This window comes from Centrocercus urophasianus, unplaced genomic scaffold, assembly GCF_019232065.1.
Source record: "Centrocercus urophasianus isolate 14NV4802_14NV808 unplaced genomic scaffold, USGS_Curo_1.0 seq_2, whole genome shotgun sequence".
NCBI lineage: Eukaryota > Metazoa > Chordata > Aves > Galliformes > Phasianidae > Centrocercus > Centrocercus urophasianus.
In genome coordinates this window covers 8,046,722-8,064,722 of record NW_024884755.1, presented here as the reverse complement: position 1 = coordinate 8,064,722, position 18,001 = coordinate 8,046,722, and the positions used below count along the sequence as shown (strand labels likewise).

Here is an 18,001-nt window from a genome sequence, read left to right as displayed (position 1 = left end):
TCTGGAATTAAGAACGTTTTCATTTTAGGAAGGTGGAACTTTAGATGGTTATTTGAGATATTCTCTAGGGTAGGAAATTCCTTCATTTGCTCTGTATACTTCCATTATTTACATAATTTCAAATTCAACAAGCTCTGGACTTCTCTGTCTTACGTTGATAATTGTCAGAAAAATTCTGTTTTCTTAAAAATTTCAATAGGAGGTGAAATGGCTGAGCTTTCTGAACCAGCCAGGAAGAACTGTAGGCTGCAAAAGTCATGTTTACTATTCCTTACTCTTGCAATTCAAAAAAAAAAAAAGGTGTTTCAATGCTGAAAGGGGAGAGTGTTTGTGGTTGAGGATCTGTTGCCTCCCTTTTTAAATCCATCCTTCCATCCTTTTCCAAGTTCGCAGTGTTTCATGACTTACCATGAATCTTGTTTTCATTGAGTGGCCTGCCACTTCTAGTTAATGTAAGAACTGTGTTATGTGCTGAATCTGTACATTTTTGCAGTTGCATTAGCTGGAGCCTGCAAGTGATTTGTTCCTGCTGAAATGTTAATGAATATATTCAACATATAACTGGTCCAAGAGCTGTTCTTAGAACATTGAAGTTAATGTTACTAAACAAAGGTGGGACTTTGTTCTAGTGATAACTTGGAATTGGTGGGGGGGGATAATAAAAAACTGAGTCATTCATCATCCTTGGGGATACCATGTAGTACTAACAAAAGTGCTTGGCTCTCAACACCTCAAACCCAGTTTGGGAGTCATTGCTTCTTGTTATTGCAATTGAGGAGAAGGTGCTGAAATACCCTTCTGCTGCACAAACATGCTGCTGAGAGCTCCATCAGCAATACCAGTGCAGTCAGCATAGGAGCACAGTGAGTTTTCTTTGGAGATCTGCTTGATCTCCCCTACTAACAGTTGGCTGGTGATTTCTGTTGCTCTTGGAATGAATAAATGCTTTCTGTGAAATGTTTTGGTGCTTGACCTGGTGCAAATGAAGGTGATTAATTCCATAAAAAGGCTAAAGCTAAATATTCATTTGGATATGCAGAAAGATACCAGAGAAGTTATGATCTAAAATAAATACCTTGACCGGGAAGCCTTATGATCTAGTCAAGTAAAAGAGATACTGTTTGCACTTGTAGTTGAGCAGTTATTAACTTGTATTCCTCCCAGATCCCAGTAAAGAGATGAGACATCTGAATTATGGAACAGCCTATTTTTCAGGCACTTGCAGAGCGTGGATATGTACTGTATATTGAAAGTAATATAAAGGCACATCAAACAAGTATTAAATTACCCTACTAGCTCATGCAGTCTTCTGAACAGGATTTAAAACAAAATAATCTTTAAGCCTTTGCTACCTCATTCTAACATGAATATATTTGAGCTGCTGTTGTTTATCTAAGTCAAAAATCAAAAGCAGAAGTTTGTTTCCTCATCCATGGTGAGGAGCTTACACTACTCCAGTGTAATTTTATCACCTCGGTGTTCATTTTAAAATCTAGTATTTCTCATTCTCAGTGTGCATCATGATTATTGTCATGATATTCCAATTCACTAAGAATGTCTAATTCCTTCCTCTTTGCTATTTTTCTGTTAAAACATTTTGATATCATCGTTTTTAAAAAGGTATCTTTACTCTTGCCAGAAAAATTCTCTTTGGGTGGGAGTCTGTGCCACACAGCAGTACAGCTGCCATCAGAGGCACTGAGGGCTGAGTAACCCTCGTCTGGACTCATTAAAACAAACTGCAGGAGCAGAAATGTAACAAATAGTTTTCTACAGCAGCATGAGTAGCAGTTGTAATAATAATTAAAAAAAGGTTCCCTGGTGGCAGTTTTGAAATATCTCAGTCATGGTACTTTATACCTGCTGCAAGCTCTGGAATGGAACTGGAAAACACAATTCAAGTATTTTCACCAAATTCAATAGATGTAGTTCTGTTCTTTGTAAGCAGTAACTGTGGTGTTTGCGGCGTCCTTTGAGGTGGATGTGAGAAATATTAAGAAATCAGTATGTGTAGCAGTAGGAAGAGTAGGTGGTGTTCAACAGAGAGTAGGAACTATCTCCACTTCCCCGTTCGTGTTCACACAAAATAGCTGCTTTTATTTGAACTAGGCAATAGAAAGCAGTGCAAGTAGATAAAAATTTAATGTTAAATTTTTTAGTTGAGTTCAGAACAGAATATCAAGGCTCATGAATAAATGCAAGTTCAGCATTTCATAAGGCATGAAGAATAGGGTGTTATTTTTTTATTGTGTTTTCTGAATACAGGAAGGAAAGTGGACGTTGTGGCTGTAATTACTGCCTCTGTGGTTTCTGAACTTCATGGTTTGGATTTTAAATACTAAACAGATGCAGCTTTTGTTCCATCTGTTCCCCCAAGGTATTGCAGATAGGTGGGAGTTGGGATTGTGCTGAATTAGAAATTTTGGAGCTCTGGAAATTTCATTATGGTAAACTAGTTTCAAATTATGTTTAAAAAGTAACTCAAGTATGCCTGTACAAATTTTCCACTGGTACTGTTGAGCAGCGACAAATACAGAACTCCACTGCCTTTGTTCCAAATGTGCTGTAAAATGAGTTGAAAAAAGGTTGATTGGACCACTTGTTTATTCATCTCAAAATAATGCAGGCTGATGTTTGGAATGCCTGTGACGTTCTTTTGTAAGATTGATTTGCTAGTGGTGAATCAATGCCAACGGAACTTCACTGTCACAAATACTTCAATAAGGCTCTGTTCTTGAGGTACTGGTCGTACTTTACAGTAGGCGATACATGTTGTTTTCAGGTTATTTTGTATTCTTAAGCTAAGAAGCAAACCTAACCAAAATCTGTTCTACTTTTCTTTAAGTCGTGTGATTAAGACAGACATGGAATTGGAAGTTCTGCGCTACACCAATAAAATCTCCAGTGAAGCTCATAAAGAGGTAATGGATCCTTTACTGTTAATAATTTTTGTTCTTAGTGTAACAGTAGTACTCAGAAAACGTTCCCAGCAACCCTGAATTGCTTAGTAATAAAATAATGGAAAGGCTGGATAGAAATAAGAGGGTAATATCCCTTCTATTACAGCCCAGTAATATACCTTGCATTGTCCTTGAACTCACTGGTGCATTTGCAGTGTGTGAGAAATGAAGTGTGGTTTTGGATAAAAGCTGGAGCCTCAGCAGAAGGTGACCTGCCTGCAGTCTGTCTGCTCTCTTTGCGCAAATACCTGTACAGCAATAGAGAAGGAGATGAAGATTTTTCATCTGGCCCACATCTGTGTGTGCAGCTCTAGAAAGTTTTGCTCTGGCAGTTTACTCAAGCCAGTCCCTTAAACTGTGGGAGTTGTGGTATTGGTGATATGGACCTTAGGTGTCAATCCTGTACTCTGTAAAGTGACTCAGATGCCGTGAGTTCTGAGCGAAGACCAGGGGGAGCTTAGTGAAAAGCATCTGAAGAAGTTACCAATTAACTGTTGACTTTGCCCCTGTTCTACACATTTCTGAACTGTGAAGCATGAAAATATTGTGAAGTGCACATTGTAGAGAGTCTATGCATTTGCATTCATTCTCCTCAGTCATTTGTAATCCTTAAATAATGTTATCCCATCTGAGGAAACTCTTACTGTTAGGAGCTGCTGTTCAGTAGAACTTCCATAATACAGAAGCAGGCAAAAGAATAACACTGGTGCACATTCTCAGCAAACCTGAGAATGAAATTCAGACATGAGGTGTAACATGGTGTTAACTCTAGCAGTGTTCTGTTGATTCAGATTAAAAAGTACAAAAGAGGATCTTCCTTTGTAGCATATTCCAGTTCACAGTTTTGTTTTGCTGGTGTTTCATAAAACAAAAGGACTTGCTGCCAAGTTCACCAGAGCTTTCAAAATTTAGCATTGGTATTTTGATGAGCTGCAATTCATTAGGATATACTTTGGCAATTAAGCTTGCTTTATTGCTGGAAACTGCAGGCATTTTAAAAGATTAAGATGTTTGATTTCTAATATGGTTTTGAAGTACATATACTGATGTAAATTTAAATGAAGTACAGATTATATTTTTGTAATATAGGTTTCTCTGGAGATGCTCAGTTATAAGTCATAAATTCATAAATATGCAATTCCCTCCTGCTAAGAATGTCCCATGTTAATATGTATCTTACAGGTAATGAAGGCAGTAAAAGCTGGTATGAAAGAATACGAGCTGGAGAGGTAAGAATTATTTCAATAAATGTAATAAAAAAGGAAGGGTCTGTTTGTATTAGGAGTTGATGCAATAGCTGTGGCACAGCAGTAGCACTGATTCAGTAGAGAGCTCTTTTGAAAGACTGTTTTAAGCATTATTTTGTTATTTTGAGATAGTGGCACTTCATCAGTTTCAGATGTGTATTTGATGATGGTTGATTATATTTTCCTGATGGTGTAGTGCAGTTTAATTTTTCTGGAGTTGTAGTATTTATAGAAGCTTTAGGAAATAACTGTTCTTGTTTGAAGGCATCCAGTAAAATGGTGTTTATGGATAAACATAGCCCTTAAGCTTGTTATGCTCAGAAGTCTACAGTAGGAGTGTTTAAGAACCTTATAAAAGACAGTGTTCAATTACATCTTGCCTGCAATTACAAGTCGATATTGCCTGTACAAGGAGCTTGTCTCACAAATGTGGTGGGTATTACTACAGCTGTTAAGAAGTCAACAAGAACACCACACATCTCTGTTGAAGAAAATGTGCTACACGAACATGTGTAGAAGGGGTTGGCTGCTGGTGATTGATACAGTAAGTGATGTGTCTAGATATGAGGAGAACATTGCTTCCTCTTTTAAATCAGTATTTACATTAAACCGTTTTATAAAACATGGTTTTGATCACCAAGTCCATTTATTTTTATCTCACGTGCAGAATTCTCAGTTTTTGAAGTATTACACAGTAAAGAAATCGAAAATAGTGGTGGTATCTCAGATACTGTTGTTGTTTCTTGACAGTCATTTTTGAAATGTTAGCAAGCAGACTAATTAGATGCCCTGTGTGGAGATGAGAAAAGTGACCCTGGTGTTTGTTATCAGATTTTAAGTTCCAAATGTTCATACAAGAGATTGCTCTGATTTAAATATGTCCCTTTAGAAGATAATTTGGTTAAATCAGTGCAACTTCTGGGTATAGACAAGCCCAACGTAAAAGCCTGTAGTATTAAGTACAGGGGAAAGGGAATGTACTTGTAGGTCCTGCAGAGCAGAGTAGAATTCTATGAAACAAGCATTTATGTTATACTGGCTTTTACCTTCTCCCAGTTTAACACGGGATCATGCTATGTGCAGTAAGTAATACCTTTAGAATGTGTGCTATACAGAAAAATTGGTGTTACTCTTAAAGAACTTAGATTTCTACAGACTCTATAGACTCATGCTCAATAGATTACTTCGAAATGTAGTTATATATATCACCAGGCAACAGGGAAAAAGTGTTGCATACGTTCTCCTATTCTCCCATTAACTTTACTAATGCTCTTTGTATTTGTGTTTGTTTTACTTGCTGCCCATGTTGTGTATGCTGATAGTGGCTCTGGAAGTCAATGGTAATAAAAATTGCCATGGAGCAGGGTTTGCTCAGAAAGTGCTTTTGAATGTCAGGAGCCTGGCAGTTTTATGTGAATGTCATGCAACAAATGCATAAGCTCTTCTGTAAGTCTGTGCGGTATGTCATGTAGTTCCAGGACATCCATTCTTCAGTCAGCTTTTGCTGTTCTCAGGAACCTTTTGAAATGATTGTTTGTGTCTTTGGAAAAACAAACAAACAAAAAACAGTGGGCAAGTGTCTGTTAAACCTGTTTAGAATTGCCTTCTGTTCTTCCATATGTCTTGATAGGTTACACTTCTTGACAGAGTCTGAGGTTATTTCACTAATGAAAGAGGTCTCGGCAGACTGTAGCGCCTGCCATTGAGCCTATAAATAGAACTGAAGTTTCAGTTGCTGTGTGAAATTCATCCTTGCACCCGTTTCTGTTGCCTTTTTGCTTAAAGGAGAAAGGTCCTAAAATGCAAAACTGCAATTTCCATATCTTGCTGTAAAGTGGGTAGCTGCAATGTTTAAAAATCAATTCAGAAGCAGTCTCAGAAGTGTGTGTTCTGTATACAAATATACACCTATGTAGTCTAAGAAGGAAACTTCAGGAAACTTTCAAAGACCTGAGGAAAGGTAACATCTAAAAACTGACAACTTCTGTTGAAACCATAGTAATTTTTCAGTTGTTTTCTCACTGGCGGGCTAGATAGCTTGCTTTCTGCAGGTTTGACCTATCTAGAATCCCGGAGTGCAGAGAACTGAAACTCTTAATTTATATTGGTTCATTAAAATATTCCCACTTATCTTTCAGAGATCAATTAAATGTTAACGAAGCTTTTTCTCTTTCTGCTGTTCCACGATTTTGTTGTGAAAGCTTTTGAATTGTGTGCCCCACCTCCCCAGGTGCATCTGCAGTTTCTGCTGCTGTGAAATCATGAATTTTTGAAATGAATGAAGATCTCTTGACATGTGGCCAGTAACACTTGCTTCATATTGCTTTCATTCTCTGACATTCTGCAATATAGCACATGTTTTTGTGTAGAAAGCTGATCTGGCCCTGTTTACTAGGAGGAATAGTGCCAGGGATCCCAAAAGCAATTAAAATATCCATTACCACATTGAGAGCATGAGAGTTGCCTTTTCTTTGTTCATTTCATTAAGCAGTCTTCCTACAAAAAAAACTCGTGTCACTTCAGCCCTATAATGCAGCAAAACCCGTCTAAAGTACTCTTGGAAATATATCCCAGAGCCAACAATACAAAAAGCTGGTTGTATTTCTGGGTTTCTGAGGACTGACTGGAAGGAAATTAGAGAAATCTCTAGATAACAATCTTCTTTGTTTTGAGGTTTGAAAGCTAGCTTCAAAAACTTGTTAGAAGTGTTCTGTATGTGTCAGTGTTCAGTGGTGAACGATTTTGAACCAGTAATGAATTAATATTGAGGCATATAAAAATGAATGCAATTAACTGCAATCCAATCAGTCTTGATGTGTTTTGGGGTTTTTTTGGTTAGGTGTTATTTAATGTGGTCAGTTGACTTTAAGGAGGCAGCCAAACCAGTTATCTACAAACAGTAATTCTCAGCGCCTGTAATTGCATATAAAGTCATTTTGGTAGGTCAGAGTCAGGATTTTCTTTGATGTAGTTTCTTTAGCATTTGTGCTTATCTCATGGTTAATTAATGTTCTGTTTAATTAAAGGCTTTTAATTATGAAACTGCTCCATGGTGAATATACTGTTAAAATACAGCAAAAAGATAAATGTCTTTAGCTTGAGAAGTATGTGGGGGAAAAAAAGCCTTATTTCAGCTGGTTTAGCACGTAAATAAAATGCATGTATTTACAAAAGATTTTTGTTTGTGTACATTTGTGAACATGTGTGTGTATTTAAGTCCACATGCTCCCTGAAAGTACTAATTAAAAGTAGTGTCTGTTTTATGATGCTCCACACTGCTAGAAAGACGTCCTCTAAATGAGGCATCCTCTAAATCAGTGTCAATTTTTAGAGTGATGTCTTTCATCTGCTCATCATTTACCAAATGAAGTTTTGATTCTTCTGTGCGTTTTTCTCACTTGTTCTCTTTTTTTATTTGGGAAAATAATGTTAAGGTTGGGATGGCTACTTGTAATTGCTTATGTGTTTGGAGAATGACGGGAAGATGCATATTACAGTGAGAGAAGAAGTGAGAGGAGGGCAGCGTGCTGCAGGTATGGTACTGGGCACTTGGCAGGTTCCTAGTCCTGTCCCTAATAGCACTGGAAGCCCTGTAGTGGGAGTGCGAACATGTTCCAGGATGCACTGAACTATGTAGTACTCCTCTTTGCCCCATGATGCTGGCAGCACAAAGCCTTTGAACAGATGGGAACTTGGCGAGTGTAAGGACAGGCTGCATGGTTGTGGTGTGCTGGGAGTTCAGGGAAGTTGTTCCATGTGGCTCTCTTCAAAAGAGCAACCCCAAATTGCTTGTGTTGTGATTCCATCAATAAAAGCAGCGAAGAAAAGAGGATCTGACCAGACCTGCTCAGGGAACGTGTGACCCAGTAGCTGCTAGGTGTTTATCTGGTACTGTTGTTACAATTGACTCGCTGATTTTTCTTGGTGTATCAGCTTTCCTTTGCCAGAGTTGTCTGCATTTTGGTGGTACATCTTCTGCACTTTGTGCTCTGACTGGTACAAGTGATGCAGGGCAATGCTCCAGCAGCCCACTGGAGAAGTTCCTGGCTGTGACACTGTTCCCAACTGTTGTGGGGGCCACTCAGAGCGCTCCAGCCCCAGCAAGAATTTATCCCATGGGGTGGATGCGACCCCACTTCGCTACCTGTTATGCAGTGTCTCTCTTAGGTCCATGCAACCATACAGATAATTGGAGTGATTTTGTGATAGCTGATGGTTAACTTTAACTCCTCTGTGCTCTTACAGCAACAACTTAAAGAATAATATGGCAAGAAGGCAGCTACAGTGCTTTTTGCTTCTTGGGTTACAATGCGTGCAGACTATTTTTACTCTTTGCATCTTACCAGCTAAGACTGATAGAAGTTCTTTATCCTTATTCTTCTCAGTGCTGTCCCTGATTCCAAAGCAGAGCTTAGACTGAGATGAGTTCCTGTCATATCTGTCAATGTTAAATTTCACTATCTGTGGAAGCCTAAGAGTGCTCTCATGGATTATGGCTCTCATCTTTCGTTTATCTTTCTCCTCTGCTCCAGTGGAACAAACTGCGAATAAAACATACTTGTTATTTCACTAGAAAATAGCCAGAATCACTTTATTTTCTGTTAGGTATTTCCTTTTAGTGAAACGCTTATTATTTTGGCTAATCTGGATTTGCCACTTCACGTCTCTTGATAGATTTTGCTCTTTGAATGTCCTTGAGAAAGCTGCTGACTGCTGCAGTAAACCATCTTTAAAAAAATGTTTTGGTTTTTCTTTTTCATGCTTGATCCACTTTTTGCATTTAGAATTTCAGTTCAAGCATGGTCTTTCTAAGTCCTTTACGTAAGTGTATGTGGATAGCAAATGAAAATGACTGCTGCAACTGGCAAAAATGTGCAAGTAGATTCTTCACAGTTACTTTCTGACTTGGGAGCGATGCTGAATTGTTCCACAACTCTCAATAGTGTTTCTGCAGAGCTGCCAAGAGGCTAGCAGTCTCAAACAGTCTGCTCAGTTAACCCAAAACAATTTATTTTACTATAATTTTAATGGTTGGTACCATTGGGTAGCTGAAAGGTGTTTGACTACTTTGTTTACCAAAGCTGCTGCACCATTAGACGAGATACGATTTTTTTGTTGGTTACTGTTATCAAAAGGATGGGATGAAACCTTTAGAAAATCTGGAGGGGGGGGGAAAAAAAAAAAAAAAAAAAAAAAAAAAAAAAAAAAAACCGAAAAAAGGGACGAAAGTGGGGGCCTTTCCCCCACCTGGGGGGTGAGAAATCCCAACAGAACAGTTTGGTTTTCCCTTTTTTGCATATGTGTATATACTGTCCGGGCAGTGTTTTCCTACTAAGACAATCCCATACCTAGTACTTTTTGTTTGCCTTTGTATCTATATCCTTTATATTTGAAAGTGTTTAAGGAAAAAATGGATCAGCAGCAATTTCTGTTTTACCAACTGCTGGCACTGCACAGTAATCAAAGTGCTCCTGTTCAGAGGGCATTGGGGGGGACCCTGCTGCCTGAGCCAGGTATGAGGCGGCCTCTCAGGTGATCCAGAACTTCCTAAAAGTAGTGATGTGGAGCCACTTGCAGTGGTCCAGGACCAGGTCAGCACTCCTGGTTGCGGGGAATACCAAAGCTATTTTGAATGGGAAGGGAATGCAAGCAGGTTATTTTAGTACAGCATGTTTGTGTGTTTTTTGTTTTTTTTTTAATGTGGATGTCTGTAGCTTTTGTTTCAGGTGCCTTTAAGAAAATCTGTACATCTCAGTGGTAATTGCTTGCTTCCACTATCAGTGCCCATAAAGCACACAGGAAACTCAAGTACCTCTAGCTTAGTGCAGAGCTGACAGCATGTGTCAGGCAGTTGCTAATGGCCAGGGTGGTTTAGTCATTGCATTTCAGGAGCCCAGACTCCCAGAGAGGAGTCAAGTGAAATATCATTCCACGGAACAGCTGGATTCAGAGCAACACCTCCATTCAGTCTTCTATCCAGTCTTGCAGGAAAGCATGATGTGGATCTGCTGGCTGGCTCCAGCAGTAAGCTTACCTCAGCTGCAGTGCCATAAGCTTTAGTTCTCATATTGCAGTTGCACAGTGAATTTACTTCCACTCGCTTCCTTCTGACTTCAGCTTAAGTTCATGGATTTTCAGTTGTTTTGTGTGATGCTTGTTACTCAGTTTTCAGGTCTTAACTTTGCAGTCACTGAACTCAAGATAAGGGATATGAACATATGAACAAAGATTTGATTCTGACCCTGACCTACCCCAAGGCTTGGCTGAACTCAGTGGGATGAGCTGGAAAGCACGTACAGGTATAGCTGCTCTGTTAATGCTTTAAATTTAGGTAGGCCCAGTTTCCTAATTCATCTGAATTAGGAATTAATCCTAAAATCTGAATTTAAAAATTGATTTAAAAGAAAAGCCCTGAGCACTTTTCCTATTCTATGTCACACAGAGGCACAAAAGCAGTTGCATGCACACACACTTGCACATAATTCAGCAGGAGGGATTACTCTTCAGCATGGAAACCTCTGCCAGGACCTCATCTGCCTTAGGGGAGAGGCTCTTTGCTGTACTGAAGTCCACTCTGAAAAGCTCCAGCTGCCCCTGCCCTGGCAAATGCTGCTCGTTTCCAGTTGCCCTGCTCTCTTCTCCCCAGCTGCTGGGAAAATGTTGGGGGCAGAACCCCCTAAGAAGGGAAGTGTAACTTGCAACAGAACCTCCAGGAGCTGGTTGGGTTGAACTGCTGGGCTGTGTTGGGGAGAATTCTTAAATTGCTGGCAAGGAGCGGAGCAGTTCCAGCGTATTCCCAGCAACCTCTCAGCTTTTCCCCTTTTCAGGAGGTCTTGTTCACTTTCAGTAGAGGACAGCTTGGTTCACCGTCTGGACATCACTTTAATTAGCTCTTTGTGTAGAGGAAAGATGTTTAATTGCAGAGGTCTCTTATGTGACTTGTGATTGAAGTTCCACATAATTGAGTTTTATCTTCTGTGAAAAAATCCTGGAATTGGACCATGTGAGTACTTAAAAATAAAATTTTCTATCAACCCACAAATGACAAAGAACAATTACCATGCTGGTAATCAGCAATTGGCTCCCTCCTTTCAGAGGGAGAGCAGTAGAAGGATGTAGGCAGCATGCATGTATATGGAACTGGGTTTGATTGCATGGCAATTTTAAATGCTCTGTCATTGTATGTCCTTACAGAGTTGTTAGCACAGTTTATGCAGTGATAATCCATAATTACCCTTCTGATTTTTTTTTTTTTTTGAAATCAAAAGGTAGTCACAATTCTTATTTACAGTTTCAGTCTGATTTCTGTCAGTGTTTCTTTGAGTGATGATTAGTTACATCAGGGCAAGAACATTTTCTTATCAAATTAGCACTGGTTTCAGTTTTTACTGAATCTAGCACAGTATTGAGATAGTTAACTAATTGTCATTACAAATGACAAGCTCGGGTTGCAGATAAGTGAAATGGAACTCATAAAAGACAGTAGGCTGAACTGATTGTTATTTGCTGTGAATTTTGTTCATGCTTGTTCAGACAAGTGAAAAGTAAAGATTCTACCATATGTGAGGCTTCGATGAACTTTTATTCAGTAATTTTTGCTAATTGCTGTAGAAGCAGGGAGATCAGGATTTGGTTAGTTGTTCTCTTCTGATAACCACGACAGCAATGTAATGGTACTCAGATTGGAAGCCCAAGAATTTGAAGGAAATGTGCAAAATGCTGAGATGATCCATTAATAACAGGATGTCACATATTGACCTTCTGAAAATCAAAAACATTTTAGACAGGTGAAAAGAAAATGAGCAGATTCTGTTCCGTGCTGCCACCATACCCTCTGTATAAATTCTCTTCCAAATGGGTTCTTAGAGAATCCTCATTGCTGTGGTGTGCCAGTGCTGCCTTCCAATGTCTGTCGCAGTGGTTCTTTTGTGTTTATTAGTTGTGTTGGTTTTTTTTTCCCAATCTCTCTAGGGGCAGAATTGAGTAAATCTGTGTCCTGTTTTGGCAGCATGTAGTGGTTTAGTGTACCTGTTACCAATGGCATTGAAAAACACATGATCAAGATTGTAATTACACATTGAAGTTGGTGTTAGTTTGCTTTTCTGTGCATGTGAGCTTGGTCGTCTTTACAGGTTGTTTTTTCTTCCCCTTGGCTGTTGTAATTTTTCTTTTCCTTAGGTCTTGGTCACAGAGCTTTCAGTATCGCTCAGAGGTGGTGGACTTAGGTGGCTCAGTGCTTGTTAAGGTCTGAGATCGCAAACAGTACATGTGGGAAGTCAATGAAGGCAGGAAAGGACAAGGCTGCAGGTGATTGCTTGTACTGAGAGATGCAGTGGCACTGAACTTGCTTAGCATTGAAGTGTTGTGCCCATCTGTGCTGGGTTCTGCTGTCCAGGCAGAGCTGAAGATGGCCTCTGTAATTTAGGTAAGTTATGCAGTGTGATAGAACAGAGTTGAACTGCCAGGCAGAGTGATGGGAGGTGAACTCTAAGTGAAACTTAAGACTGGGAAGGAATCTGAATCGTAACAGAAAGAAGAGTAGGTGAATGGAAAATAGAAAAGGTGATGTTTCTGCTAACAGGAATATGCCCCTGTAGAAAACTCCTCAAAATGCAACATTAGCTCTGGATTGGTTAGACTTTGTGTTCACCAGCTTTTTCTGAGTAGATGAAATTGAGCCTCGAGGTGGTCTTGGGAATAGGAAGGGCTTCACGGAAAACAGAGACTGTCTTCTGATTCATTTAGGGAAACCTATGTATTTAAAAGAACCAATGAGATATGAGATATTTGAAAAGTCCAGAGGTTAATCGCTTAATGTAGAACAGAGTTGCCATCACTTCTTGCTTAGGGCAATCCTCTTGTAAAACGTCTTGTTTGTCACGATATTGCACTGGGTTTCTGATTTTTTTTTCTGTTTTTGAGATGAATTCACTGCATCTTACTGGTCAGCACAAATGTGACATGGGAGAGGTGGGAGCAGAGGTACTTTTAAGTCTCTGATTAGCAAAAAATTTGGAATTTGGTTATTTGTAAATAAATAAATAAATAGAGCTGGCTGAAAATTGTAGCTGGAAGTTGTGAATGTTGTGAGTGTGTGCAGTTTAGGATGCTAGATAGGATTCACTAATGATCAATCTTCATTTAGTCTCCAGGTTTGCTGTGTGAGGGGAGGTTTGGCACTGGATGCAGTGCACTAGAATGATGAACACTCCAGAATCTTTTTCTTCATTATGTGTTGGAAGGAGGCGGAGACCAAGTCTGCAACTAATCTGCTGTTTTGTTTGGAAATGAAAATAATATTCAAAAGTTGGCTTCCTAATCTTTGGAAAGTTTGGGTGGTTTTTAGAGATATTTGTGCTCTTTTCTGAAAGTGAAGAGATTCTGCTTCAAATCAGCCTCAGCCCCGTGGTTTGAGCACTCATGTATTGCCATCCTGGGAAGACAGGTTGGAGTCTGCACGTATGTGACTCAGGGCTGAGATCTCTTGAGTCCTGGAGAGAGCTGGTGTTGGTGAGGGGGGAGACGTCTGGTTTTGATCAGAAGCTGTCCTTGCAAAAATGTAATTAGTGTTATATAGCAGGAGACACCAGAGGAAGGACCTGACCAACAGAGGTTCATCTGCTGCTGCGGGTCAAAGAGGCTTGTATTCGTAAGGACTTCATACGGTCAAGGATTTACTTGGTCAGGATTTTCCAAACTCAAGGAATATGAGTGGGGTTGGTAACTTGGCTGCTGGGGCAAGGAGGACTGTTATTTGGGAGAATTCCTGCATGAGTTTAGGGAATTCTTGCTGATATTGTCTGTACCACTTTGTGCTTCATTTCCACCTGCTTCTAACACTTGGGATCAGCATGGTGATTTTACTTGCTTGGGGCTAGAATTGGCAGCTTCAGAAAGACTGTCTGCTGTTCTCTGGTACCCTCATGTACTTCAGAATGTGTATTGGAAGTTAATTGATTCTTACATTTCAGCCCATCAGTCTGCCATTATCTGCTGATTTCCACTGTTGGTATTGAGTCTCTCTGCCCTTCCCTTCAGCCAGTTTGGCTGTTGGTAGGAAGCTCTGGAGGGAAAAGGAGCAGCAGAGCTGGAGTCTGAAAGCTGAGGCCAGTGAGCAGAGTGATGGAGCCACTGCTTGTTCCTGAATGGCCTGGGGACATGCAGGTTTTGTGACCTGCCTACAGGGCACCTGTGCACTTGTGTTGTCCCTGCTTTAGGAAAGAAGGGTTGAAATGCTCTCAGTAATTAGGTGTCATAGGTACACGTAGTTGCAAAAATGATCCTGCATCTTCACTCAGAGGATAGAGTCTTGCTGCTTCAGGTTGTTGTCCCAGAAAAATTCTGAATTCTGCAGCTTACTAAGTCTGTTTCAGACCTTGGCATCAGAAATTGAGTGTTGTAATCTTTTAGTATCCTCAAGGCAGTAGGCTTACATATCCCATATAACAAATTATGGCATTATTGTCTAAGAATAGCTCAAGTATTCAAAAAAGCACTGAGAGCAAATTAAGCTCTACAGTGGGACCTCAGCCTATTCTAATCTAAGCCCTTACTGTGCTCCTGCTTATACCATGTTGTTGAACTGAAATTCAAACTTCAAATATTCTATTTGAAACTGAAAGGAAGATGGTGAAGCAGTGGTGGTTGTTTGCGTTCTGTGCCACTGAATAGCACTTGTGTGTTACGTGCTGTGTGGGTGGCTGTGTATTTGCTAAGAAGCATAACTGAAGATGAAAGTTTAATTATTTCTTCAAGGCAAATCCTCTCTCCCATGGAGTTAAGCTTGCATGAGAAAAATGAAAATTCATAACAAGTGTAAAAATTGGCTAAAATTAAAAACCATTTATTTTTACCCTATTTATTCTTCTGAATAATAAAACTTCCCCGTGGGTTTTTGGAACATATGTGGAATAATTACACTGCAGAAGTGGCACTTTAGTTCAGCTTCTAGAGCTAGGGCAAACATTGTGATTACGCTTCAAGCTTAAGTCTAGGTTTTATAGAAAATCTCATTCTTGAAGCTCTGTTGCCGTCAAGTGCGAAAAACTGTGACCCATGGATTGGTCCCTGTGGGAGCAATTATTCTTAGCAGAGATTTTTTTTTTTTTCCAGCACTGAATATTATAGATGTCAGAAAAAAGTTTAACCCCCAGTAACTCTGAAAGAATGTTTCCATACCTGCTGGCAAAGGATATCTATTTCCGCTTGTATTTGCAAGCAATTTATATCTAAGCCAGGATTTAAAAAAAAAAAGAACAAGTTTATTATCAACTCTAAAGTATCAGTGCTCTTAGTTGCACTTTGCATGTCTCAGTGAAGAGAAACAGGTGGGGCTGCTGATGCTGCCTAATACAGTGCTGCACCTGAGACATATGATGCTCTCACATTGGACACCGCAGGAGCTGATGGTGAGACTTTGTGTTACTGCTGGCAGAGGGGAGGATGTGGAGAGAGAGTGGTGTTGCTTAGGAACGTGGGTTGGCACCTGATACTCGGTGTGGATGAGAGAATTGTTTTGTTTGACAAGTAGAATGTGCTCACCTCACAGCCATTGGTCACCGGGAGGCAGTGGGTAGAACAGAGAGTAAAGTCTAATGCTTGCCTTCAGCAGAATCTTTTTCTTTTTGAAGAGTGCATTTTATGTGCTTAATTTGACTTTTTTGTCTTTATTTTAATACACATCAGTCATCTGTCAAAGTATATGCATTACTCCCTCCAATTAAAGTAATGCACTTCTATTACTGGTTTGGGATCAGCTATTTTAAGTAAGCTTCCTGTCCCTAGCCCTCTCTGTTTTCTCTTGTATCTTCTTAGGTGCTGTGCACAGTTTGGTCATTAACTATGACAAAGCTGTGATGAAATCCATGGAACTTGAATAGTGTTGAAAGGCTTTTGCAAAGTGGAGCTTGTTCTGAGATGCTAGGAGGGATATTGCAGTATCTGTCTGCAGCTCATCAGAGGTGGGCTGGAGCATCTTTATTTCACTGTAATTACTGCACTGAGACATAAGAGAGAAAACAATCCCAAATGCACCAGCCTCAGGACTGGCTTTTCTCTAGCAAGAACCCAAGTGAAAGGCTGAGTGCTGTTGCCTGTTGAAGGAAGGAGTGGGAAAGAGAAGTGGCTTGTTTGAGCAATACCCTCCAGCAAAAATGTGAAGAAGAGGCTTGATCTTTACTGGCATTTGAGAGATTCAGAAAAAAGAGAGAAAACTTCCCATGCCATCTTTCATACATGATGATGAAATTTAAAGGCTGATGGGGATGAGCAGAGAGCATATCTTTTATGTATTTTGCCTTGCTGGGGAATGACAGTTGCAGCAATAACTAAATGATCTTTAATTTTCAGTAGAAAAAAAAGAACATTGCATCTCTTATTTCATTAGATGGAACACAGGCCATCACAGCTGTGCATTGTGGTCTACTGATGTAGACCATGCACTCCATTTTCTTGTAAGTGGGAGTTACTCCTACATGGTTCTACATATATTTTATTTCTACCAATCAACTATTTTGAGGCTGTGAATCACTTATCTTAGCAGTACTCTTTGGAACCAGGAGAAATGGAAATTCATCTAGCTGCTGAAAAGGGAGCTGGAAAAAAACCAATCTGCTGCCATGATCAGTAGTGTGCTTGTAGACATTGCCAGTGGCTTAGAGATCAAAGAGCAGAGAAATAGCTTCACAGTAAGAGCCCAGGAAATCCGAAGTAGGGAATGAGTAGTGCCTTTTCTTTATTTATGGCATGGGGTGGCTTTGCAATCAATCTGTGAAGCTTTGAAGAGAAAAAAAATAAAGCTCTGAGGGAAAGGGAAGGACTGTACAATTAGTTGCTACTGTCTGCTGACTTGTCTTCTCTAATTCCAAAGATGTGTGCTGAAAATGAGTGATAGTGTGCAAAATCTAAACTACTGCCCAATTCCTTTGTAGATGCTCGCTGGCTCTTGGAGGATATTTGGTTTCATCTTAACTGTAGATTATGTGTAGGCTGCTGTAGCTGGTAGAATTTAACAAGGGTCGTAACTTTCAGCTCTTGTACATCGAATTCCTGCTCTGATCTCCTCTTCTTTCATCTCTGCTGTGTGTCTTTCATTAAAGAATTGGCTGGTGAAGTAGATGTGATAGTTCAGAGTGTTTTCAGAACCACGTGTAGGAGTATCTTTTTACTCAAGTAAATCAGTATGATTTAGAAAATTTAGGAATGCTGCACCGGAATTTGGATTTGGAAATTCAGTTTGTAATTGTAGAGACAGTATTTGGGTTGAGACTGATTGTCCATTAACTTATGTGAGATGGACACTTGACCTGAAAGGCTGATAACTGCCTCTGGGCATTGCTCAGTTTTAAATCGATCTGTTTCAGAGTTTGGGCATACTGTGACTGTGGATGCACTGCGTTACTTTTTTGGTTAGTGGGCAGTGCTGTTGTGTGGGGATCTGGGGATTTACTACCCACATGCATTAGTAATAACTTGGACATAATGAAGAGTAGATTTTTCTGATCTCAAAGTTGTAGCCCGTTTTACGGCAGTACATTCTACTATACAAAACCATTTATTTACTATTAAAATCCAGGAAACTTGTGTTTTAGTGATGTGAGAAATCAAAAGAATTGTTCGGAAGTACAAGTTTAATTCTTGTAGTGCATGCACAGTGCTGTCAGTGTTATTGCTGCTCTATTAACATGCACATCATCTCAGGATTTTGATTTCTGATAAGAAACAGATGTGACTTAGGATCTATGGAGGACTTCTTACAGTGTGGCTGCTGACGTTTATATATATATATATATATAT

At 39.7% G+C, this 18,001-nt stretch overlaps 1 protein-coding gene across 1 annotated transcript in view; it reads left to right on the top strand.

Annotated features, from left to right (window-relative positions):
* PEPD (peptidase D) overlaps positions 1-18,001 on the top strand; it is a 116,782-nt gene that overhangs the window by 27,855 nt on the left and 70,926 nt on the right. The window contains exons 8-9 of the mRNA XM_042821838.1: positions 2,846-2,921; positions 4,143-4,189. Of these exons, the coding sequence (XP_042677772.1) occupies positions 2,846-2,921; positions 4,143-4,189 (123 nt within the window). The remainder of the gene's footprint in view (positions 1-2,845; positions 2,922-4,142; positions 4,190-18,001) is intronic.